The sequence below is a fragment of the Lichenostomus cassidix genome, chromosome 26 (assembly GCF_008360975.1).
Source record: "Lichenostomus cassidix isolate B80296 chromosome 26, HeHo_3.0, whole genome shotgun sequence".
Classification (NCBI taxonomy): domain Eukaryota; kingdom Metazoa; phylum Chordata; class Aves; order Passeriformes; family Meliphagidae; genus Lichenostomus; species Lichenostomus cassidix.
Window position 1 is genome coordinate 942,465 of NC_139506.1, and position 25,627 is coordinate 968,091.

General features: G+C 45.0%; 1 protein-coding gene across 1 annotated transcript in view; it reads right to left on the bottom strand.

The window, feature by feature from the left end:
- Positions 1-1,918: 1,918 nt before the first annotated feature.
- LZTR1 (leucine zipper like post translational regulator 1) overlaps positions 1,919-25,627 on the bottom strand; it is a 34,285-nt gene continuing 10,576 nt past the window's right edge. Inside the window, exons 10-20 of the mRNA XM_085083118.1 lie at positions 16,346-16,456; positions 15,048-15,140; positions 14,038-14,133; positions 12,880-13,063; positions 10,908-11,077; positions 8,923-9,079; positions 7,829-7,955; positions 6,608-6,757; positions 6,292-6,397; positions 5,473-5,553; positions 1,919-2,733 (exon numbers count right to left, since the gene is read on the bottom strand). Coding sequence (XP_084939244.1) covers positions 2,617-2,733; positions 5,473-5,553; positions 6,292-6,397; positions 6,608-6,757; positions 7,829-7,955; positions 8,923-9,079; positions 10,908-11,077; positions 12,880-13,063; positions 14,038-14,133; positions 15,048-15,140; positions 16,346-16,456 — 1,392 coding nt within the window. The 3' untranslated portion in view covers positions 1,919-2,616. The remainder of the gene's footprint in view (positions 2,734-5,472; positions 5,554-6,291; positions 6,398-6,607; positions 6,758-7,828; positions 7,956-8,922; positions 9,080-10,907; positions 11,078-12,879; positions 13,064-14,037; positions 14,134-15,047; positions 15,141-16,345; positions 16,457-25,627) is intronic.

Below are 25,627 nucleotides of genomic sequence, written 5' to 3' on the forward strand. Positions count from 1 at the left end.
TCTCTGTGTTTTTCCTGTTCCCAGTGAGCCACGGGCTGCCTTAGTGTGACTCCAGCCTTGCTGCCAGCCCTGCTCTGGGCATTTGGGGTTTTGCTGGCTTCTCCTGGTGCTGGCACTAGAGGGATGGGCTTGGCCTTAGTCCCTGCAGGGCTGGAGCTGCCCTCACGTTGACCCACACTGATCTTTGCCAGGCTCCTGCCCAGTTGCTGCTGGTCCCATGTGGCAAATGGAGACATGGGAAGCAAGTCCCGTGTGGCAAAGCTGGGACCTCCTGGCTCCAGTGCCCTGAGCTGCTCCTCCAGAGGAGTTGGGGATTGCGTCTCCACCTTGCTCTTTGCCACCATGCTGGAGCTCACATTGGGTTGGGGGAAAGGGTTGCTCCTGCTCTCCCAGCAGCAGTCCCAAAGACTTTAAAGAGTCAGTAGGGCCTGCATGTGGCAGAGTGTAGGAATAAGACAAAGTTGGGTAGCCACAATGTTCCTTACTCCTTATCAAATGCAGGGATATGAACACCCAAATTCCACTACAGAACTGCCCAAGACTGCAGGAACACCAGTAACATGGGAGCCTGCTGGCCATAAAGGCCCCCCAGGCGATGATAACAAGAACAACCTGCTGCCCTGGGAACCTCACATATACCCCACAGTGTGTGCAGCTCCTACACCACCTCCCGTCCTGTGATTCCTTAGGAAACTCAGGGATGTCCTCTCAGAGCGGTGCATGGTCCTGGCAATCTGCACAACAGCAGCCTAGGAGCAAATCACAATGGGCTACAAGTTTTCACACTAAATCTCTGACCCAGCACTGTGGTCTCTACAGCTGTGACTGAGCCCAAACCACTCCCAAAGCCAAGACCCTGCAGTGCCTGGCTCAGAGTCAGAGGTCATGCATTTCCTCACAGGTGCGTTCAGGACTTAAAGAGCACTGCTTATGGCGTGGTTGAAACTAACCCCTTCAGCCTGAGAGAATGAGGCTTCCTTGGGCAGTGGGTGTCCTCTAGTGGATCAGCATTACTGGAAATAGATTGTAGTGTTGTTACAAGTTGCAGTGTAGAACCTGTCTCCAGCTGCCAGTCTGGTTTCCCAGGGAACACAGAGCCTGTCAGTACAATTAACATGACCTCTGGTAAGAGACTCTCCACTATCTATGAGGCATCTGGAAACAATCCCTCTGGTTTAAAAGGTGCCCTTGGCTCTCAGAAGCACCTGTCACCTCTGGTCTGACTCACCTGAACAAGCCACCAGGGAGACAGACAGGGTGGTCCGTGGAGCACTTCCTTTGGATTTGGTGACACGCTCCCCATTGCACAGAGTGCAATAGCCTTGGCATTCCTGAGTACATGCAGGTGTGTCAGGCTATGGGATGCTGACGAGGAGCTCACAACTGCTGCTCTAGGAACACTTCACTGAATGAAAATCATGGCTGCAAGGGTGAGACCTGCATGTCTTGGCAGGGATCCTGCACCACTCCAGCTAAGCAGAGAGCAGCCCCTGCAGCTGGAGCAGGACAAGGTTATGATTCCCAGCTTGTCACTCCCTCCTGGAGCACTCTCAAGGGCTCTGGGCAGGGCTGGGACAGTTCCACCAGCAGACACTTCACCAACACCACATTTCTAATGCTCTCCAACCAACACCATCCAGCAGTGGGGAGAGGTGAAGCTCCTCTCCTCTCCACTCTGCAGTGTGGGAAGAATGCAGCATGGAGCAAGGGGAGGGAACAGCAGTTGCTCCTGCACAGGCAGGGAAGGGCACTCTGCCTTCATTCACCTTCCTGCAAAGGCAAGGGCTCACAGAGACACTTCAATATAAAATTAGTAACAAGATGTAACACATTTATTTTTAACAATGTGACCTTCATCAAGCTCCGAAGGTTTTTTGCTTAATTTTTTTCCAAAATGAAATCCAAGTCAATCATGAAATGCCAGGAGATGATGTTAATTCTTTATTAATAAATAGATTTAGAAAGGCTTAGCAAGACAGGATTAATGGATTTGATGGTCAGAAAGGACTGCTGTAATCTTCCAGTCTGACCTGCTGCAGAGCACAGGTCTGGATTCCCACAGCCCACCAATCCAGGCAGTTGCACAGGGGTTTATCTGTTAATCCACACCATGAAGTCTCTGAAAAGTCACTACATTCTGGTCCGAGGGCCAGTCCCCTGGTGAACACCACGCGCTCTTGTTCCCAGTTTCGTTCTGTCTGACTTCCCCTTACAGCCCCCGGGCTTGGTCAGCTGAAGCTCTTTAAATAGGATTCATTAAATATTGTGTTTCCAAAGATTAGCGACTCTCTTACTCATGACTGCTTGATTTTACAGTGTGAAAATAATAATGGCCTTTTTTATTAACTTAGTAACTCCCCAAACCATGTGCAATTAATTCGTGCCTGCAATGATTTCAAGTCTACATTTGGGTAACAAATGTAACAAAGCCCAAATGCTGAACGAAGGTACAAACCCAGCAAATCCAGAGAGAGCACCTCAGCTGTCCCTGCTCCTCCAAGGCTGCTGTAGTGTGCAGACGCTGAGCTGCTCAGTACTTAATAGTAAACCAGAGAGCCAGCACTAAAGTGCCAGTGTTTTTGAGGAACAAATGAGAAGGTGGATTACCAAGGCATGTCATATGTCTGCACTCAGCTCCGCACACTGCTTGTCTGAGATGTGGGTAGCTAAGGAATCTATGATGTCAAGGAGGAGGAGCTGACTGAGCGAGCGGAGATTTGGCAACTTGGAGACCTTCAAGGAAAACAGAACAGAAAAAACAGGAAGAAATTAAAACCCTCCCCAAATCACAGATCATGTATTACCCCTTTATCCCTGGCACTCCACAGCAAGTCAGGCTGGGCACAGACAACATGAGATCCCAGTTGTGGGGCTGGGCTGCAGGAAACAGACCACAAGGCTCCAGCTGGGGCTTAGAACCAAATTCAGACTGCTAGGAGTGGAGAGCAGCAGGAATCTGCCCCCAGAGCTGCCCCTGTATTGGTACTGACAGCCCCACTGCTAAGTGACACTAACTGAGCACTCTCCTAACAACACTGCTGGGCACCAGCACAGCCCGAGCTCTGAGATCTGTGTTCTTGCATTGAGAACGTGGCTCAGGGCCTGATCTCTGTGCTCCTGAGGAAAAACTCTTCTCAGCGTCCATGCTGGTTTCTGCTGGCATTCTTCCTGCAGTCAAAGCAGGTCACTGGAGCATTTGCCAACAAAAACCACCACATCAGATAGATGAGAATCTACAACAAACTTTATGCTTTTAGACTGTTCAGAAGCTCAACTGTTAGCAAAAAGGAGCTCTACACATTTCTTCCTTCTCCACAACCTCATGGTAAGGAGCCAGTAATGCCTCTGTTCAGAGGCACTAACACACAACCAGCCTCCAGGCAGACTGTGCATGAACACTCACCCACCCACCTTACCTGAACTGAGATTCGCACCTTGCTCTAGGGAGCTGCACTGGGATAAAGAATAAAGATGTCCTGAGCAACCTCTGAAAGCCAGGAAGGAAACGGCTGAGGATGCTTTCAGAAAGAGCTCAGGAGGTGCTTGTAGCAATATCCCCAGTCAAAGGGTCTGCCAGGACTGGGAAGGAGAGAGACCCCCTTAGCACTGGTGGGATCCTGCTCCACCCCAGGCACGCACTGCCGAACAGATCAGGGTGTCACTACAAACACATCACAACAGCAGGTTTATTAGGGCTTTTGCACAACACTGACACACAAGAGCCTGAAAATACATTGCCCAAAGCAGTGAACCTCTGGGAAACAGCTCTTCAGTAATGGTCCTGCTGTGGGGAAAAACTCCTTAACAGTCCATATCCAGAGCAGCATTAAGTAACTGGAAGAACAGGAGATCCCACAAGCAGAGACCTGGCCTGCCTGAGCCCCGGTGACCCATGAGGCTTGTGCCCGAGAACAAATCCCCCTCAGAGCCTGTGGCTGGCCCAGGAGCAGAGCAGAGAGTGTCCGTGCCCAGCCACACTGAGTCACCCAGCCCAGGCCAAGAATCACACAGTGAGGCCTCTCAGGCCAATGAAAAACATTGCATAATTGAGATTTCTCCGTGCACATCTGCTTGACAGCCTTCCAGCCACGTTTTGATGAACACTGCTCTATCAGTCAATAGTTTAAATATAAAACATTTCCCCACATCCTGGTAAGGAAGTACAGCTGAGGAACGCCCTCCAGCTCCATCGCTGCCTCCCAGTGTTGCAATGTCCATTTTCCCCTGTACATTCTAGGGAGAATCACACCAACCTCCTCGTCCTCCTGTGGCCGCCACTGGAAGTGATACTGTGATATTTCAGCCCTCAGCGGCTGCAAGGCACTGACCCCAAGCCCAGGGATGTCCTGTACCCTGCAGTGGAACCATTCCCCACCCATGCTGAACTGGGCGACTCCACAGGACTCACAGGGCCAGAAGAAAAGATAGGATGAAGGCAGGGGCTGTAACCTTATGCTGCAGACTCTCCTCTGGGAGTGATTCCTGGATGCTGGCTCCACTCTCAATGCTTTTTATGCATTTTCAGTTATTTCTGAATGTAAAATGCGTCACGCTCTGGCAACTTTGGCATTTAATGAAGAGCCTGAACACCTTCCTGTCTCCTCTCCAGACACTAATGGGATGTAGCAGTGCTCTTCTTCCCCAGGAGGATTGTGAGTTTAAATATACAAAGGAGAGCAAGCTACTTGAATATTAACTAGGGAATTATTATCGGTATGTGTGTAGCATCCAGAAATCCCAATTCCTACGATTTATCTACCTATTTCAGCAATGCTAATGAGTTGAGCAATGAACTGATGACATGCTGGGGAACTCTAATGGAGGGATCACGTCTCACAGGAACAACTAAATGACAATATCCTTATTCTCTCAAGTGAGAACAGGAGTATCAGCACATCAGGCTCTTGACCCTTCCCGCCACTAATGCATAATCCCATCAAAACAGAACCACAGAATTGTCAAGACTGGAAAGGACCTCTAAGACCATGGAGTCCTTGAACATGGATATCACAGAGAGCCCAGCCAGGACATGGTAATTCGTTTTAGAGCACATGACAATATGATATGTATGACAGAGAATACTTCAAGGGAAATATGAGGAGCACACTGATAACTGCTAGTGAGGGAGAGATTTGTGCCCTCAATACACAACAAACTTACCCTGCCATACACACAGGAACCTAATGAGGACATGGCACAAAATTAACAGTTGGAACAACTGGAAATGGAAGCAACATTGGGTGACATCTGGCTTGGAAGGGCTTCACATTTCTAGATTAGCTTGTTCTAGTCTTTCATTTACTTTGGTGTGAGAAGTCTGCCTAGCAGTCCTGTCAGAGTGTCAGTGACATGCAGCCAGCTCTCAGCTGTCTCACACGAGGAAGAATTAAATTGATTCCTATATTAATGTGTCTTTAACCATGACAGTGACAGAGGACAGCAGCTCTCAAAAGCAGAAAAGATGCAACCAACCTTGGTGAACTGGTGGACAATGATGTGAAGGCAGTGCCTCTTCATGTCCAGGGCCTGGGTCTTGTCAGCTGCCTCTAAAATCTAGAGCAGGAGCAAAGATGTGATTTCTCTTCTGCACAGCTCAGATGCACCAACAGTCCTAACTCAGAGTGGGTAACTCCTCTTAGCTACGGAACATCTCCAGTTTGCATTACAAACTGAATATTTTCTCAACTATTCAAAAACAAGCTTTGGATTTAAAATGCATGGAGTCCTCAAGAACTAATCAGCAGGAACTGCTGCTGCTCGTGCTACAGAGGTTCAGGCTGCCTGTCTGGGAGCTAGCATTGGCACTGAGGGCCAATATATATACATTTTTATATATAAAATATATATTTTGTTAGCTCAAACTCCACTGCCAGATCCTGTCAGCATCACTGATAAAACAAGACTAATGTCTGTCACCTGCAGATCACCATTTGCCCTGGAACAAATGTCTGCCAAAAAGGGTTTATAGTTGAGTGTTGAGCACTTGGTCATCTTAAAAAGACTTTTAGAAACACAGTTCTGTGATGGGGGATGAGCTCACAAGGAGCCAGGTGAGCAGTACCTGTTGAACCCTGCAGCACAGGAACAGAAGTGACACAATACCAGGTAAGAAACAATGCTGCTGAAGGCTGGGTTCCCACAAACATCATCACACAGGGCTACTGCCACTGCAAGGGTTTGGCCAGTGAGACCTGTCTGTGTGTCGCAGTGAGCTGGCACTGGGGGTACCCACCTGACCAGACCCCTTGGCTTTCCTCTAAGTGACTAATTAAAGTGCCTGGGGACAATTACCTGGAGCACATTCTCCACTGTGACATTCATTTCCAGGTTCTGCTTGCAGTAGGCTTGGAGTCTGTTGTTGGAGAAGCCGTAGTAGTAAGGTGCTGCAAAGAGGTATCTGTTCATCCCATTGAGGAATAAACCAGAAAGCAAAGGTGAGAACGCTGATGGCAGACAAATCCATGTGAGGAGTGGAAGGGCAGAGCCTGGGGTGCCCCCCTGACAGACCATCCTCCCACTCTGTGCCAGGCAATCCAAAGCAAAAGGAAGATGACCTGCTGGACATCCACTCAGACAGATCCTTCAACTCCTTCAAATTTAAGGATACAGGGAGTCTTCAGGAGGCATGTTCACTTCTCCATAATAGATGTATCTAAGCATGGACTCAAACGCTTGCTTGCTGGGAACCATTTCACCTATAGAAATGTTCACTTGCCCATCTTCTGGCATGAAGGAACGGAACATGGCTTCAAAGTAACTGGAAAGGGAAATAAAACTGATATAACACATTCTGCAGACAGATGGTTTAACCCAGTATTGTTCAAAGGCTGCTATTCAGAACTGCAGCTTCCAAAGCAACAAATTCAGGTGACAACCTGGGCAAAAACACTGCTAATTTATTTTTTTCATATATATCTGCCAGTGAAAACTCCAAATATAATCCCCTAATTACCATCAAAACTACCTGAAATTCGTCTGTTTCTTGAAAATTAGGACACATGGTGCTTTGATTTTTTCTCTAATTTGCATAAGACCCAGTAGAGAGCTTAAAGCATTATGAATTTCCTTGGTATCTACAGGCTGCCAATCATCAGGGCTGTTTTAAGAGCTGTGAAATGCTTCTGGTAAAACACCAGGATAACTAATACTGAATATTGTTACTGGGTCTGGAAAAAAAATTGTGACAGTATTTGAAATAGTAATTTTATGTGAACACTTAATGTTTGGTGGAACATAAGGTGCAGGTCCACAGAACATAGAAGTGCAGGGCAAATCCACTTCACCCACGTCCTGAGGAGGGAAGACAGTCCCACCTTCAGCAGGTCCTCTGCATAAAGCATGGGAGCACTCTAGTCTCTGTCATGCACCATTTTTGTTATGTTTATTCATAGCCAGTCTTAAAAACCAGAAAGGGAGAAAGAAATTCAAGTTCTACATGATTCAATATGAATTGTTCACTGTCAGAAGGCTCCTTCTGACCTCAGTGGACATCTGTTGCTTTCCACTTCACTGAAACCACCTTATGTTTTCCACCCTTTTGCCCCTCCTGTGATTTTACAGATGCTTTGTCTTGCAGTGCAGCTTCTCACACACCCTCTGGAGAATCTCTGCAGTTTTAATTTCCTCCTATCTCTCCCTGCTGGGTATCAAATGGAAAAAAAAATTTAATCACTACTGCTTAAAGGCTTATTACACTCACTGAGCAAAGCTGCATCTTAACACTTCATGCAGATATAAGTTGTTCCTTGTCTTCTAAACCAAGGCAGCTGAGCACAGACTGCCCAGCACTGCACTGTCCTTTGCACACAGTGTTAGGAAGAGAGCTCACCTGGAGCGAGCTGCCAGGATGGCTTTGTGGGCTGGCCGTGGGTGCCCATCCAGGAGCAGGGTGATATCACAGAATTCAGTCCCAGCTCCTTCCAGGTAAGACTTCATGTCCTGAATTAAAGATGTTCCTGAAATTAAACATAATGAAATAAAGACATGCTGATCAGGTACTATCAAACTAATACACAGCCAAGCCTGAGCTCCAGTCCCTCTTTCCTTTGGGATTCTCAGTGTGAGTTTGAGGCAAATCCTTCCTCATAACCTTGGAGCAAAATGAGCTTCATCCTTCCCCACCACAGCTCATTCCCTAATGCCCATCCCAGAACCAAAGGTGTTAGGTCTGCTTTCTGCCACTGACAGCAAACTCTGGCCACGGCCACACTGACAGGTGCTCTCTACAGATATGAAAGCTGATTTTCCCCCTCCTTTTCACTATTTCCAACCACAAGGAATATAAAATATTGTGTCTTAATGAAAAATCTTTCCCAAACTAGCAACAAAAGGCTTCTTTTATCTGATATTTTAATCAACCTTTGTAAATACAGAACTGAGAAACAGAGCACATCCAAGTCTGCTCCAAACTCACTCATATTTTCAAATTTCATCTTTCAATTTTTAATATTTGGGTCTCTCACACCATTCCAGCTCTGGATACAGAACTGGCTGTGCCACCTTCCCAAACCTCTCTCTCTGGGACAAGTGCCAGCCAAAGCCTTTCTACTTGACCTTCCATGACTAGCTTCCTTCTCTTTCTCTCCAGTTCCCAATTATTTTTGTGCAGCATTCCACACCAACACTGCCAATGCCTCTGAACTTTGTAGCCTTCGAAAATTTCATTATATCATTCCTGGTGTTGTGTGTCAGGTTGTTAAAATGCTGAGTAAGACACTGTTGATGGGACACTGCTCTGATTCAAACTCACTGGGAAAAGAACTGTTGTGCTCTTTGTCAGTCCAGGAGAGAGCCTGAGCAGTTATCCCAACTGGGAACTGGTGGGCTGCAGAGGGTTGCTTCCCAGATTGCTTCCCAGGCTAAACAAACCATTAGCAATGCCAAACCAGCACAAGGAATTGCTCCATAAAGCAGGAAGGTTACCAATGTCGAGCGGCTGGTCAGAGTGTGTTCGGACAGGAGGCTGCTGCTTTCTCCGGACAATCTCCACAATGAGGGATGAAGAAAGATGCTCAAACTCCTTCATCATTATGACTTGATTAAAATGGGATTCCTTCACCACAAAGTTCAGGCAATGTTCCTTAAAAATACACCAATATTAATACAAAAGTTTATGGTTTATTGCTTGAAGTCATCTTACAGCATCCCATAAATGTTACATGCTGCACATGCCATCAGCCATCCTTTCCTTTGAATCTCCACATGGATCCTGCAGCTGGAATTATCAAACAGTGATATCCTTATCCTTCCTTAATGACCATTTAGGCTCCTACTTGAACAGGAAATTCAGGACAATTCTAAGCATCTAGAAAAACTTGACTAGAAATACTAATAAGGAAGAGATTAATTGTCTCCCATCGAGCTCTTACAAAGATTTCTAAAACAAGAATCTCAGGAGACACCAAAAACTTCACTGAGATAATGAAGATAGGTTGCTATCTCATAATAACTCTTAACATAATTAGATACCAAAAGTTAATTAAAAGGCTGAAGAGATCTTAACACTTGACACCCTCCATCATGGGTCCAAAGAGTTTGGAGGATTCCTTGTGTGGGATTTGCCTGAGCCTTTTCTGTAAACACAGCAAACAGTTCAACAGCTCTGGAAGGCTCTTGTGCGACAAACTTCTTACAAAAATCAGTGTGGTGAAAAGGTGACAAATGAACCAGACCTAATGCTAAACAGTTAGAGACAAAAAAAAGGGCACTTCATTTCTCAGTATGAACCAAGGCTTTCCTTCAGGATATTTTAATAAGCAATAAATGCAATCTATACCAGCTCACCATAAGGTGAGTACAAGTTCACCCAAAGAATCATTACTACTGTCTGTTTTCTGCCAGTTTATTTCACCTGGGATCCAAAGGTATCTGTCAGGATTCACCTGTGAAATGTTTTAAACGATGACTGGGATGCTGGAAAGAGCAGCTTTCTACAGAGGACCCACCCTTGAGGACTAATGAGCACATGGGCAGACAAGATGCCTGACTGGAGCCATGTGGAAGAGCTCCTGTTATCCCAGAGGTAGCCAGGGCAGGAGGGGGCACCAGATCCACCAACGCTTGAGCTTCTGGGCAGCTGATGGCATCATCCACCATCATCATGCACCATGCCATGCACCAAAGGCTGTGCCAGCATTTACATACTTGCTGCTGACTCTGCTGCTGTCCTCCCAGAAGCCTTTCCTCACCCAAACCCAGTGCACACACACACAGTGCCAGAGGAAGTGCTGGTGTATATTTCTTTCTCCAGCCTCACTTTGCTTGCAGCCACCAGCAATATGGTCACTGGTGTGCACAGGCTGAAAATCAGCAGCAGGCACTGCACGGTCCTGCTCTGGCTCTTGGACTGGGCAGAACCTTCTCTGCAGGCTCAGCAGGACTGGCTCCGGGCATTGTGCTGGGATCAGCACAGCCAGCACCTCTTGGGCTGCAGTTGGGCATCAACTCTACCCTGACTCTCACCAAACATCCGAAAGCTCCTCACCCACAACAGAGATAGAGAATCACTGGCACATTTTGTTTTTCAGAGCAAGGGCCTGACAGCAGAATTTAGTTTTTCCATCAGTCCAGGTGAAAGAACTTATCTGCAGTCTCAGTATGTACAACACAGCAAGACCAGGAAATGCACTGGTTCCATCTTGCTGCAGCAAGAGTGAACTGATGAAGAGCCAAAGTCACTCTGCCCTTGACATTCTACAAAGCAGATATGCAAAAATACTGAGCACTTATTGAAAAATGCCTACATAATATCACAAGCCACTGCAGGACAACCCATGCTAAATATACTCAAGCAACTGTAATTATAGGAATGATGAATTTGCAAAAGCCGATAGCTTTGGCAAAAAATCAATTACATAAATTTTATTCTTAAAAATTTCTTATCAGTTTTGTATGCAGAATGTGATTACCTTTAGCTGATCCAGCTGAAGTTTGTTAGCATTCTCACACACAATGAGCACATTCTGCAGATCCACGGATGCTTCAATATACTGAAGGCAGAGCTGTTCCAGCCGAGAGAGTTTGAAGTTTAAGGCCAGTTTGTACACATCCATAATGAGTAACACATCCTGCACATGACCTGAAATTGCAAGAGGGAAAACTGCTGGAGAGCTCACAGAACAAAGAGAGGAACCCTTCTAGAAGCGTTTCTTTTTATATCAATCAGAGCAATCAGATGGTAGAACAGGTAATGCATTTTTACGAAGAAAAAAAATCCATTCCTGGTTAGATGAAATTTGAATCAATTCTAGAAAAGGAGGTTCAAATTTGAAGCATGCAACAGCCACCCCAAAGGATTTCTTAGACAAAGATTTTGTGACAATTTGGATCACAATTTTTTTGAAACCCTCAAAAGAAAGTGAAGCCTCTAAAATCCCAGTCAAGTTTTGGAGCTTGCAGCCCAATGTCTCACAGTGCCCAGCTGCCAAGAGCCCTGCCAGAGCCATTGGGTTTTACACAGTATTAGCTCCCTGATTCTGGCAGACCCTTATGAAGGCACTCTGTGCTTCAGCCTGCACAGACCCACAGCTGGTCTAGGAGGGTTGAAGTGAGAGAGGGGCAGAGGAGACCCTTGTAGGCCACTGCAATGCGGCTACTGGGACACCAACTCAAAGAATAATTCCCCATGGCCTTTGCTTTCCTCACAAGAGATCTCTGCCCATCTGCTCTAACTACTTTTTAATAGAGAAAAGCCCTCTTGCATGTCACGTGCCTTCCCTGTGTCTAATTGGAAAATCCCATTTGATGAGCATGCCCAATTCCATTAGCTCAGCCTCTGGATAGCTCCCCAGGGTGCTGCTCTCTGAACTGAGAGGAGCAACTAGGAATACAAATGGGCAGGGTAGGGCCCATGGAGGATCCCAGCAGGAAGGGAAGTACCAGGGAGAACCTCTCATGGGCTTGCAGAAGAGAAGCAGGCTGCCTGGGAAGCCTGTAGCAATGGGAAGAGCTCAGGGGTCCAAGCCTTCTCTTGGCCTGAGCTTGTCCCGAGATGAGGGTGTTGAGGATCAGCAAACAGCTGGGAGCAGGACCTGGCAACACCAGCAGAATCGAGGGAGCAGTTCCCTCATCCCCATTCAGTGGGACCATTCTCACACAGGCCTCCTCACAGGAAAAGCCCTGGCAGAAATGTACACCACTTTTTTCTGAGAATTACATTTGCAGAGAGGAAAGATCTTGGAGTGAAGCTGAAGCACAGCTCAGTGCTAGGATAGCTGTATCTCACTGTGCCCCATGGCTGCAGCTTCCCCAGCCCCAGCAGCAGGAATTCCTCACTGCACCCACTCCTATCCAGCCCCACTCCCATGGCCCCACAGCCCTCACCACTCACGGCCAGGAGCTGAATTCCCAGTGTGGGAGCTGTGAGATCTCTGCCTTTTACTTCCCCACCCACAAGCATTTTGAACTCAGAGAACTTCAATGGATGCATCAAATGGATTTTTCCTTTTTTGAGGTAGTCCTTCAGACTGGATTTTTAAGAGGTGATAAATACCGGCTTGCACACCTTTCTATGTGGGCTCAGTTTAAAATGGATCAAACCAATATCAGAAAAAGGAAATAAGCCAAGCCGGGATAAGATACATGATCCTCCCAGGCAGGATGCTGTGATGTTCAAAATACCACAATATTTTTGTTTGTTTAGGGTTTTTTGCACCTTTTGGAAGGATCAAGAACTTGTTATTCCTTGATATTTGAAAAGAGTTAGGGGAAAAAAAAGGATGGTTAGTATGCTCTGATAAATACCTTTTTTTTTAATCTCAGGTGAGTAATTAAGTGCTCAGAACAGGACCGATCACTTGCAAATGCTTGATCCTGCTGTTTCAAAATGTATTTGCCCCCCTCCCCCCCCAGTGCCAGTGTTCCTTCACCCTGCTGCCCTACCTTTGCGGGGGTACTTTATTTTATCCGTGTACAGGAACTGCATGAGCACCTCAAAGGGTTGGGCCTCAGCCTCTCTGATAGGCACTTCCAGCAGTGGCTGCAGGCGGCACAGCTTGACATTCCCACCAATCCCATCCTTCTGGCATGTCGTGTGTCCCTCCTCCTCAATGTCTTGCTTTGATTTCTAATGAAACACAAACACCACCCAAACATGGCACAAGGCTGTGCCAGTTCACACAAGTTACCACCAAACCAGAGGCTCCTTCTCCTTACTCCACATTCTTCAGGACCCAAGATCTCTTTAACTTTAGGATTATCTTCAAGGTAACAAGCAATTCATCTATCTTAAGACTCAGTGCTCCATATCCTGGGACACACATGGATCAGAACACAAGTAAGCCCCTGGATACAGGTCAGAAGCAGGACTTCAGAGCATGGGAGGAATGAACTGCACTGAGCTCACACTTCTGCCTGCAGCAGGAACAGCCTCACTCTGTGGAGGAGGGACAGGTGGGAGCAGATTCCACAGACTGCCTTGCAAAGGCAAAGTTCAAACTGCTACACACAAGTATTTTGAAACACTCTGTTACTTCAAGTTTCACTTTGACTTTTGTGCTACCATCTCCCCAAAAGCCATTAAATGTTTGCTGCAGAAAAGCTGGAAGTAGTTAAATTAATAGACAATGATCAGAGGCACCAGACTTTCAGCCCTGGAAAAAGCAAAAAAATACAAAGGGTAAGGGAACAGAGGCAACTGAAACCCTTAGCACTGCCTTCCTTCCCTCTAATCTGTCTAATCTTGTGGGCCATCTTCATCACACAGCTCTTACCTCCTCACAGAGAAGGGTACACACACCTCTCTGGGGCATTCCACAAGATTAGACCTCAAACGAGAGCTTCCAAGAACCACACTGTCAAATCCAGATAACTGGATTAACTCTGGCTCCTCCATGTTACACTCCTGATACACACCCAGTAGCCTTCATTAATACTAATGATCCTCTTTATTTTACTTGCTCAAGAGCACCTTAGCATCAGATGCTGCTCCCATCCTCCAACTGTCTCAGCAGATATTACTTTTCTCCTGACAACCTTATTTCCAAACCTGGGCAGAATAAGCCTTACCTTGCCACAAGGTTACTTTTCCAAAATACTCACCTGTTTCACCCTCTCCCTGGCCTGCATGATTTTCTTTTTCAGCCACTTGCAGCGAGCAGTGATGATTGCAGTGTGCCCTCGGACTCGCTCCTCCTTCTGCCAAAGGCAAAGGTAGAAAACATATGCAACTTTTATCCCCAAATCACATGGTGGTGGCAGATGGCAGAAGTCACAGAAACGTGGGCTGAACCTCAGGTTACAACCCATTTCAAGTTAGAGTCAAAGGCAGCCTTGCATCTGCTCTGCACATACAGATGAAATTCAAAATCTTTTCCCCAAAGGCTCATGGCAAACACCATTTGGGAAAGAGATTGTGTGACATTCATTGAATGAAAGTTGCTGTGTCATATATATTGCTTTTTATTCTTGCATCTGATTTTTAGTTTAATATACCCTTTTCAAAATAACAGCATGGTTTTTGCTATTGTTTGTCATAATTTATTTCATCTGTTGTTGAGGATCTGTTCTCTGAGCTTTGCAAAGCTTTTTCTAATTTTTTCTTTTTGCAAAAGGAATGCAGGTAAATTCAAATTTCTCACATTTATCTTCAAAAAACCTGTTATCTGTTAAATCTTTTAACTGTTTTCATTACTAGAGAATCATTCCCCTATGCTGCTTTTTCTCATTCTCTTTTGTTTCAGTAATTAAAATTGGCTCTTGAAATGATAATGGGTTTGCAAACCACTGACTTGCCTTCCCAGGAGGCAACTGGGACCTGGGAGTACAGAGGTCATTGGTATATTTTCATACTGCAACTCTATATAATGTACTTTGATAAATTCAAGTTGAGTCAGTGATGCACAGATCTTCTCAGTTTAAAAGTTTCTTCTCCTTTGCAGCTTTAAAAATTTATATGGATTAGTGAAATTTACTAAGCCAAGCATACAGTTCACCAGTTATTCATTCCCAGGGTTTCTGGCACAACCATTGCACAATTTGCTTTTTCCCAGCAAACACACCACACACACAGTAACACCCCCATTGGCACCTCTCCAATGAATTCTACTCACCTCTCCCAAAACAAACTCCAAGTCACTGAACTGCCTGTTTTCCCACAGTCTTCCATAGTCTTCATGGAGAGTGCATTTAGGGTAACAAGAAAACTAAAAAAATAAAACCCCATAGAAGACAGAATTAATTTCAGTGGCTACATAAACTTCAAATCTCAAATCACTCTGGAGCAGAGCAGCCTGAGGTCAGATCTCCTCAGGGTCTTCAGCTTCTTCACAAGGGACAGTGGAGGGACAGCTCTGATCTCTGCTCTCTGTGACAGTGACAGGACCCAGGGAAGGACTGGAGCTGTGTCAGGGGAGGGTTAGGCTGACAGGGAAAGGGTTCTTCCCCCAGAGGGTGCTGGGCACTGAACAGGCTCCCCAGGGAATGGTCATGGCCCCAAGGCTGCCAGAGCTCTAGGAGTGTTTAGGCAATGCCCTCAGGCACAGGGTAGGATTGCTGGGGTGTCCTGTGCAGGGCCAGGAATTGAGCTTGATGATCCTTGTGGGATCTCTTCCAGCTCAGGATATTCCTGGATACTATGATTCTATAACCTAAAGTGCTGAGGTTACATCTACTATCACTGGATTTTCTTATTAACTCAGCTTCAGTGTAGTACTTGAAGCAGAATGTAATAAGCAAACCAAACACATGCAAGGGCTTCCTCCATGGTGAGGGTAAAGACAGATAACACAGAGTAACAGAGAAGAATTGTGTCTCATCACAATTTCCAGATATGAGGATTTGGAGGCTGGGAGTCTCACCTGCTCTCAGGATTTTCTGAGGGTGCCATGCAATAAAAATAAACTTGAGTGTATGTGGGATTTAATCTGGTGTGAGTGTCCTGGATTTAAAATTTTCAATTCCCATAGTTCTGTGCGATGGGAGTGGGAGAGCTGCATGGAGATAAAACCTCAATACAAAATGCTCTGCCCCAGAGCCCTGAACAGGACAGCACATGGAGAGGAACAGTCAATTTTAATGAAATAACATGGCAAATCCCATCTGCTACACTTTCCAATTATTTGTCAAAGTTGTGATGATCTCTGTAGGACTTCAGAAGGCACTGGAGGGCTTGACCTTACCAAAATGTCTGTCCAAATAACATTTCTCAAAAGATTTTAAAGACACACATTGACATTTGAAAGATGAATCTGAAGTACAGAGGCTGCCTGTGAGAAGGCCACGTAGTAAAAGCCATGGAGCTAAAGTCATGGAGCTCACAGTGAGACAAACCAGACACTCCACAGCCAAAGCCAGATCCAGGATTCACGTAAAATTGGTGTGGAAGTGAGTATGTTTATCAGCAAATTACCTGGAACCTGTACATCTCTCCACTTCTGATGTTATTGTCCACTGTGCCACCAAAGATGTACATAGCATCCGAGATAACTGCTGCTGCATGGAAGAGTCTCCCACTGGGTAACTGGGGAAAGAAAGGGAATAAACAAATAAAAAGGAGAAAAAGGCAAGGGAATAAAAGCCTATTCTTCTGCCAAGAAAAAGGATCTGCTATTAAGAGATCAACAGTGAGAAGGGTAAATCACAGAATCACAGAATATTTGAGTTAGAAGGAACCCATGGAGATTATCATAGAGTCCAACTGTTAAGGGACTGACCTGTACGGGGATCGAACCTGCAGTCTTGGTGTGACAAACACCCTGCTCTGAGCAAACTGATGGAACCTGAGATGTCACACACACACTCTTCCATCCTGAGACTGACATGTACTGTATCAGGATTGTTTCCAATCGTGTCTAGAACATATTGTCTTCACATTTTAAGAACACCCAATTCACTGCACCTTCTAATCAGAATGGTACCTACACAAGTCTAGATATCATGGCAGTTACACAATGTATCATTTACAAAATTAAACTCAACGTCATTTTTCACATGAAACCACACACACACACTTCTAGAAATAAGTAGACTCTGCAAATGTGATCACTGTGCAAACTCAGCTCATTCCAAATGCTGTCAGGAACTTGAAAGGTAAATGATCATCTACCTCAGCAGGACTGAGCCCGAGGCCTGTGAGCCTCTGCCTCCCCCACAGCTTGAAGGGCTGAACCATCTGGCTAAGGCCCCAGGAATGCCCAGTGCCAAACAGGAGCCCAAGGCTGGAGCTGTTGGCAGAGCTGGCACCTCAGAGCCACAGCTCCTGTCTCCATCCTGCCAGCTCCGCAGAAAGTAAAGCCCCCCACACTGCAGCTATTTATAGGGCTGAGGGATCACACCATCCGTGCAACACACCCCACCTCAGAGCCGCAGCCTCAGCTGATTTTTGAAAAGGGAAGAGTCACTGCAAGCCAAAGGTACCGTGACCCTCCTGCAGAGGACAGACCACAGCATTTTTACTCGTTTCTTCTGAGGCCACACAAAGGTGTGTGAACACATCGGCACATCTCTCTGAGAGCTCACAGAAAGGCTACAAGTGGTGAGAGAAACTTCTTTATTTCCCCCTAGTTTGATCAGGCTTGTTTTGTCTTCCAGGCAGTAAATCTCATTAAATCTTTGCCTACAAAATAAAAAGCCTGCTGGTATAAGAAATCTTTGCTTCTTGAACTTATTTACAGACACCACTCAAGTAAACTCAGACATGAAACAAGATTATGTTTATCTGGAGAGGCAGATTTTCCAGGAAACCATGCTGACTGGCAGTTCCCATTCCCACCAACTCACCCTCTCACCACAGCATCACACAACAGCCTCATTTAGCCTGTTACTCACCACACTTTCCATGACTTGTTCTTTTCCTCAAACTACGGCTTTTAAGGAGACAATCCTCCAGTCAGTAATTAGGACCTGGGTGTTTTTCTCAGATGTACAAACCACAGATTTGCTCACCTTAAAAGGCACATTTGCCTGTGCCAGCTTAACAAACCCTCTGGATTCCTCTGGCTATACAAGATGCCTTCTGTATCCAGCATGTTTCATGGATACTTTATCAAGGAAACTTCAGTTGGTTCTAATAAACACTGTGATAGGTTATGGAATAACACTGATCTGTTAGAACATTTCTGCCTGGACCCTGTTCCATACCTCTCCAAAGGAGGATGAGATTACTGTCAAATATAATCTACTTTCTATGGCCTCTGCTCATTCTTAGCACTGATCTCATTAACTAAATAAGATGTACTGATTGAAATAATCAACCATATTATAATGGGTTAAAAATACATCTGTCACCTTCATCAACTGGCGCTCCAACCTCATCCCAAAGTATGAAGTTTGCTTGCCAAGACTCATTCCCACATAGCTAGGCAGGCTGGTATTAGCTGTACTATAACATCTTTCTCACAACTAACTGCAACCAAAACCAAACAAAAAGAACAATTCTAGCAGAGCTTAAATGCAGCTCACCTGCTTTAGACTTATTCAGGTAATTTTCCACCTTTTTTTTTTTAATAAATAATACTTTAGCTTTGCTTTTAATTAAAATAATTCTCAAAATTCTCTACTATTTAGTTTTTAAAAGCTGCCATTGAATTTAACAATCACTTTCTTTTCAATTAAAAAGCATTACAGCTTTGAAACAACTGGTGCCAGAAAGCAAACATGAACCACCTGAATATTTAACCAAGTAAGATGTACTTTCCAGTCACATCATATTCAACTCCAACAATCTCTATGGAATGCTGTAACGATGATTTTTCATTTGTAATGGTTGGTACTGGCCAAGGAACCAGAGCTCTGCACTTATTAATAACTTAAGCAATCAAACAACTTTACTTTCTAAATACACAGACCACATGTTTAAAGAGAGAAATGTAAAACATGGAATGACAGCATGGAACAAAGAAGGCTATGTCCAGTTCATCAAAACATTGTGCAGCTGAAAGTTTCAGGGTGTTTGTTTTACTGAATCAGAACAGCAGAATTCAGGCCAGCACAACCCCCCACATGGAGATGACAATGCTGCAAGGGGTGACATTCTGGTGCCATCCGCATGGGGAACAGTGCTTGGCTCTCCCAGGACTGAGGATTTGGCCACAGGAACTTTGTTCCAGTGCAAGCAAGGAGAGCTGGGTCCTCAAGAAAATATTCAGGGGGAAAAGAACGTTAATAAACATCAGGAGCACAAACAGTTGAAGAGACATGCGGGTCCCCACGCTCCTCATCCACCAGCACCAGGCACCCAGAACCTGCTGAAAGTTGAAGTTTTCACTGGAAGACCTCCCAAGCTGCCAAATCCAGCTGCTGAATACACTCAGCCCAGGTAGAGTTTATAAGAAACATCTACAAAACAGCACTTACTTTACTAGCCAGGATGGTCAGAAAGGATGAGAGGAAATGGCCTCAAACTGCAGCAGAGGAGGTCTAGGTTTGATATTAGGAAACATAATCTCATAAAGAGGGTTGTAAGCATTGGCACAAGCTGCTCAGGCAGTGACAGAGCCACCATCCCTGGAAGTGTTCAAAAGGTGCATGGTACTTGAGGCTACAGGTTAGTGGTGAATGTGGCAGTGCTGGATGGATGGTTGGACTTGATGCTCTTGAAGGTCTTTTCCAGCCCTAATGGTTCTGTAATTCTATGATTCTAATTTCATCTGCTGGCACAACTCCAGATGGTCCTGTGTGAATCCAAAGGGATTTGTGTTTCTCATTCCCAGTGCATACAGGGATGCTAAAAATCACAGACTAAAAGGCACTGCCAATCTGAATGTATTTGTCAGCTCTAGATCCTGTACTTATCTCTCCATCAATGTGATCTCCTTATTTTATTAACAGTGCCTGACAAGAGAAATTCTGGATTCAATCCTGACACCTCCAATGATGGGGGCTGGCACCCCTCTCTGAGCTACATCACCCTGTTTCATCTGTTGGAGTGGTTTCTCTATTTAAGGTTAATGAGATTTGCATCTGAGGATCTTTACAAGCTGGAATCTTTGCTTTCAAAAGCAGATCTCATCAGTCACCTTTGCTTCCCTTTCAGTACACCCTTCCACACTTCTGGCATGACTCAAGCCATCATTTTCAAAATAAAAATATTTCACAAGCCTTTTTCCCCTCTCATTTCTTGTGCTCAGACTCACACCATAGTCTGTCTAGACAGCACAAATGGAGTTTGTCCTGTGCTACTCATCAGGATTCTGATTTGACTCCCAAAGCTGTGCATTAGAGTTGCCTCTCCCTGTGCCACAGCACCTAGCAATTATCCAAATAGGTGAGATTACAGTCTGAAGCATCAGCTCTGGCCCGGAGCACATATACTTTAAAATAAACTCAGTAATACATGTGCAAACCCCTACATAAACTTATTGATTTAAATTTTGACCTCACCAGGAACACATTCATCTTTGCTTGAAGTCCTTAATAAATTAAGTTGAAGCAATGTAAAGTAAAATTGAATAGTTAAAAAAGTAAAATGAATCATTTCCACTCAGGGGTCAATACTAGTCTGTTCTATGCAATTTAGAACTTGCACATGCAGAGCCAAGGCTTAAATGGTTCTTGGATTACAATTTAAGTTAAATAGCTCATGATATATTGCAAGGGGAAAAAGAGAGGAGCAGAGAAGACATGGCATATATGAAGGTGGAATTTCTCTCTCTCTCTCTCCTATAATAAGTTTAATTTCCATTTTTGAAGTCTTTTTCACTTCCAAGTGTTTATTTACCTCTGAGTCTGCTGTAGGTTCGTGTTTAACTGTTGTTATGATGAAATCTAAACCAAATACACCCCAAGATTTTTTTAAACTCTGTTCTCCCAAGGGCACAGAGGGAGCTTCCTCTGGGGGAGATACTCTCTCAGCCACTGCTGAGGACACCTGGTTATAAGGTTTAAAAACCAAAATGTGTAAAAGTATAGATGGGAGTCACGACATACTGGACATAGAGCAGGAGTCCCCTGCAGCCGAAGCTCCAGAAGATCGTCCCTGTTAATCCAGAACATTCAGGGTCAGTCCAGAGAAAGCTCCGTGGTCTTTAGAGCCCATCACTGTGAATTAACCATTTAACAAATTAGTTGCATAGTTTTGTCATGGTTTGTGCAATGACAGAGGCACACAGCAATGAAATCTTTCACACTAATTGCTTTTTGTCTGCCCTCTTTGTCCCAATGGCTCTTCAAAAATCACAGAATCTGAGACTGGTTCAGGTTTGGATGAACCTTAAAGATCATGCTGTTACACCCTCTGCCATGGGCAGGAGCACCTTCCACTAGATCAGGTTGCTCCAAGCCCCATCCAGCCTGACCTTGGACTCTTCCAGGGATGAGGATGAGAAGCTGAGGGGTTTGCTCACTGCAAGCAGGCAAAACACAGATTACAAGCTAAGATGGTGAAGAGGAAATATCCATCAGCTATTCCCAAGTCTGAGACAGCCTTCCCACATTTTGTCTTGATGAAAAAACAGGGCAGATGGATCACCCCAAAGTGACAACCTGTGCTTTATGTCAAAGCTGACTGATACACTGGAAGAGGATGAAGTAAAGCCCTTTCTCAGCTGGTGGGTTGGCAGCACACACAGAGCCCAGCTCCTCTGTACCGCCAGCAGAACTGGGTCAGGGACAAAAATGTAACTTCCTTGTAGTGAGATTCACTCTCTTGGCTGTGAGGAATGCATTAGCTACACTGTTATTGCAGGCTGTGACTAACTTGTGCTGTTGCAGTGCTTATCTTCTCTCTCTGACTCCTTTTTCAAAACATTTTAATGTTTCAGTGCTTTTGTGATAGAAATTTCAACATTATGGGCAATACTAGGACATTGCTAAAATCAAATCCTCTGCAATTGTTTCAAGGTTCTCCTTTCTCACTCAGCTCCTCAGAACCCTTCTTATATTTCCAGAATAGATGAATAACTGTGTAAATGTTAATTTTCCTCACACTCAGCTGTGAATGAGCAGGTATTATGGACAGCAATTGTTGCACCGAACTCAAAAGACAGTAACGATAGGCTCAGATTTCTTTCACAATTCAGGAACGTCAATGAGACTCCCTGTCCTTCAGTACCATTCAAAGCTCAAAGCCAAATCGAAATTAAAAAACCTAAAGCCATCAACAAACCAACCTGGTGAACCAACATAAACCACCTATTTTTTTCTTAAACTGGAAGAAAACCATAAGCCACGAGTCCAAATGAGCTGTCACTACTGGGAGCTGTTGATACCCGAGATGTTTCCACATTGTTATACCAGGCAACAGCATCAAACTCAAACAGATGGACAGACAGAGCTTTGGATAGTCTTTAAGTTCAAGGAGGTTTATGGATTTAAAATGTTTTCCCACGCTGGGTGCAGACAATCTCTGCTTTCAGACAAAATTGGAACAGACACATGTTAGAGTGAACTTCAAGATATGCAGCTCTGCAAATGAAGAGAAGCAGGCAAATGCTGAAGGATTTTACTGAGCCTTTCCATAGGCTGTCCTTCCTTTCAGATTATGGCAATGGACTCATCCAGTTTATTGCTGCAGGTAACTAAGAGTAAATACAGGGAGGGGAGGGGAAGGGAGGGGAGGGGAGGGCAGGGGAGGGGAGGGCAGGGGAGGGGAAGGCAGGACAGGACAGGACAGGACAGGAGGCACCTTCCTCCAGGTGTGCAGGGAAGTCAGAGTTGCTCTTCAGAGAGGTGCCCAGTGGGAATAGAGGAGCCAACAGACTCAAGCCAGCATGGGAAATTCTTTCCTAGGGTGACAGAAAAATGTCTTTGCTCACGATAATGGACAAACACTAGATGGAAGCCAGGAGAAGCTGCTGGATCTCTAATCCTAGAGATATAGAGGAATGGAATGGAATGGAATGGAATGGAATGGAATGGAATGGAATGGACAATGCCCTGAGCAGCCTGCCCCAACCAGACTTGCTCTGAGCACGTGGCTGGATCCAAAACCTCTGGAAGTCATTCCAACCCACCTGCTTTTGTGATTCTAAGACTTCTTCCTGTTCTTTAACACATTTCAGGGCTGGGAGGTCAGCTGGCTCTTGTTAGGATGGAAATTTAATTTACATCTAAGATGGAAACTTAGATTTTACTTTTCCTCTCTGATGGTAGACAAGAAAACAGGGAATAAAAGCTCTAATACAGACACACAGGACCTCTTCAAAGGTTATGTCCATTCCTTTACCCCAGACAGGGACAACAATACCTATTTTGTTCCCAGGAGAACAAAATTCAGCCTGTTCTTACAGACTTCCACTAGAAGAGACTTCTAAAAACATCTCATGAAATCTTCAACACCACACTAATGTTAGAAAGCCAGAAATATTTCATCTGTAATGTATTTATTGGGATTGCCATTACTACACTGTCACCATAAATGGATCTAGTGCAGCTTAAAAACAGTGCAAAGCAGAGGATCACCTCTGTAAGCACCACTTCCTCACATGGAGCTGTTAATACAGAAAGGGTCTGTCATGGACTGGGGCAGAGGATGGAAAGCTGAAGACCATGATGCAGAAACCTACAGCTCAGCATAAATCACAGAATCACCAGATGGTTTGGATGGGAAGGGACCTTAGAGCTCACGTTTTTCCAACGTCTGCCATGGGCAGGGACATCTTCCACTATCCCAGGCTGCTCCAAGGCCTGTCCAGCCTGGCCTTGGACACTTCCAGGGATCCAGAGGCAGCCACAGCTCCTCAGGGCACCCTGTGCCAGGGCCTCCCCATCCTCCCAGGGAACAATTCCTTCCCAACATCCTATCTAACCCTGCCCTCTGGAAGTGGGAAGCCTTTTCACCTTGTCCTGTCACTCCAGATCCTTTTCTCAGTCCCTCTCCAGCTCTCTTGGAGCTCCTTTAGGCACTGGAAGGGTCTCTAAGGTCTGCCTGGAGCCTCCTCTTCTCCAGGCTGGACATCCCCAGCTCTCCCAGCCTGGCTCTAGAGCAGAGGGGCTCCAGCCATTGGAGCATCTCCGTGGCCTCCTCTGGACTCTCTCCAGCAGCTCCACATCCTTCCTGTGCTGGAACCCCAGGGCTGGAGGCAGCTCTGCAGGAGGGGTCTCACCTGAGTGGGGCAGAATCTCCCCCTCCCCTGCTGCCCATGCTGAGGGATCTGCTCAGCACATGGAGGGTTTCTGGGTTAAATCACCACATGCAGAAGCAAAGTCATAATAACAAGAGCTTGTTGCAGTATCAGCTCTGGTTATGGTAACTGACAGGGAACACTTAACAGAGACATTGTTTGCAATTGTGCTCTACAGTGAGGACGGGATTTTTTCACCTGGCATTCAGTGGAGAACACAGAATGGAAACAGGAAGGTTAATTCATTAACAATGACATCCAAACACGTGCTGGTAGAACTGCAGAGGTCAGGGTATGAGGCTGTCTGTAATTTATTTACAGCTGTAATAATAGCAAATGTTATTTCCTTTAAAATTGTTTTAGTATAAAGCAGTCGCAAATTTAAAGAGCAATGTTAATGTATAATTCATCAGAGAGGATGAGGCAGTTTGAAGAGCAAACCAAACTCAGCCAAATCCAATGAATGTGTCACAAAAGATCATATATTGAAATCTGACAACAGCTGACAGAAATCCAGTAACCAACCATTTGCTTCTCTTTCGGCATTCAAAAATCCAATAACCATAACAGCACTTATGGGATCTTAATTTGACTTCCTGAACAAACCAACCTACCAGACTTCAGTGAAGAGGTACTGAAATTGAGACTTTCTTTGACGAAAACTTTCTTTTTAGAAAAGAACAAATCCTGGTTTAAATGTAATGAAGACTTTACAAAAAACACTCTGCTAAAATGTTCCAATAAATAATTACCCTCGTTCTTTACAATTTGTAAACATTTGCTTGCTTTTCTTTTTCAGTCTGGATATTTCCAGTTTCAACTTGAAGAGACGGGATCTTGTTTTATCTTTCACTAATAGATTAAAAACCCTCTGTTCCCCAGGTAAGCCAGGGAAGATTTAACTTCCTACACCTAGAAGAGACTTCACAGCTGGTCATGGGGCTTCTTATCTTCAACCATTCTTCTCTGAACAGCCTCCTTGATTTGTGAAAACAACATGGGGAGATGTTATACTGGAAGATCTATCTAATAAACACAAGGATCATGTATTTATGTTACTTAATGACAATACAGTGTGTCAGCTTCTAGAAACCAGAGTATCACAGCATTTCCAGCCATTTCACACCACCAGGAACTCTCTCAGCTCCCCATGAGAATTGGGAATTTAAGTCATTGTTTCCAGGGATGCTGTAAGGGAAACCATGAAGCCCAGACCACACACCCTGGTCATAAATGTATGCTACAGCCAAACTGAAACACTGACCATTTGTGCCCACCTTAAGAAGAAATCTAAATCCCTGAGTGGACTGCTGTTGTAATCAGCAACTGGCAAAACTCTGGACAATTAGTAAATATTTGGGGTAAACTGTGATTTTCTGTTGTCTTTCCAGGTTGTTGACAAAAGTCTATACAGAGTAACTGCTCCTCATTCAAAAAGCATATTTCAAATCTTTCCATTACTCAATTTTATACCACTTCAGTGTGGGCCATGTTAAATCTGTGTCATTCCAATTCCTTACTAGTGAGTGAGTTACAGAAATATTCCTTCTGCCTATCATCCACACAATTTGCATTTTGCTTTCTCTGGGAGAATACTGTAAAAGGATGTAATAAACACCCCTCAGAAAGGA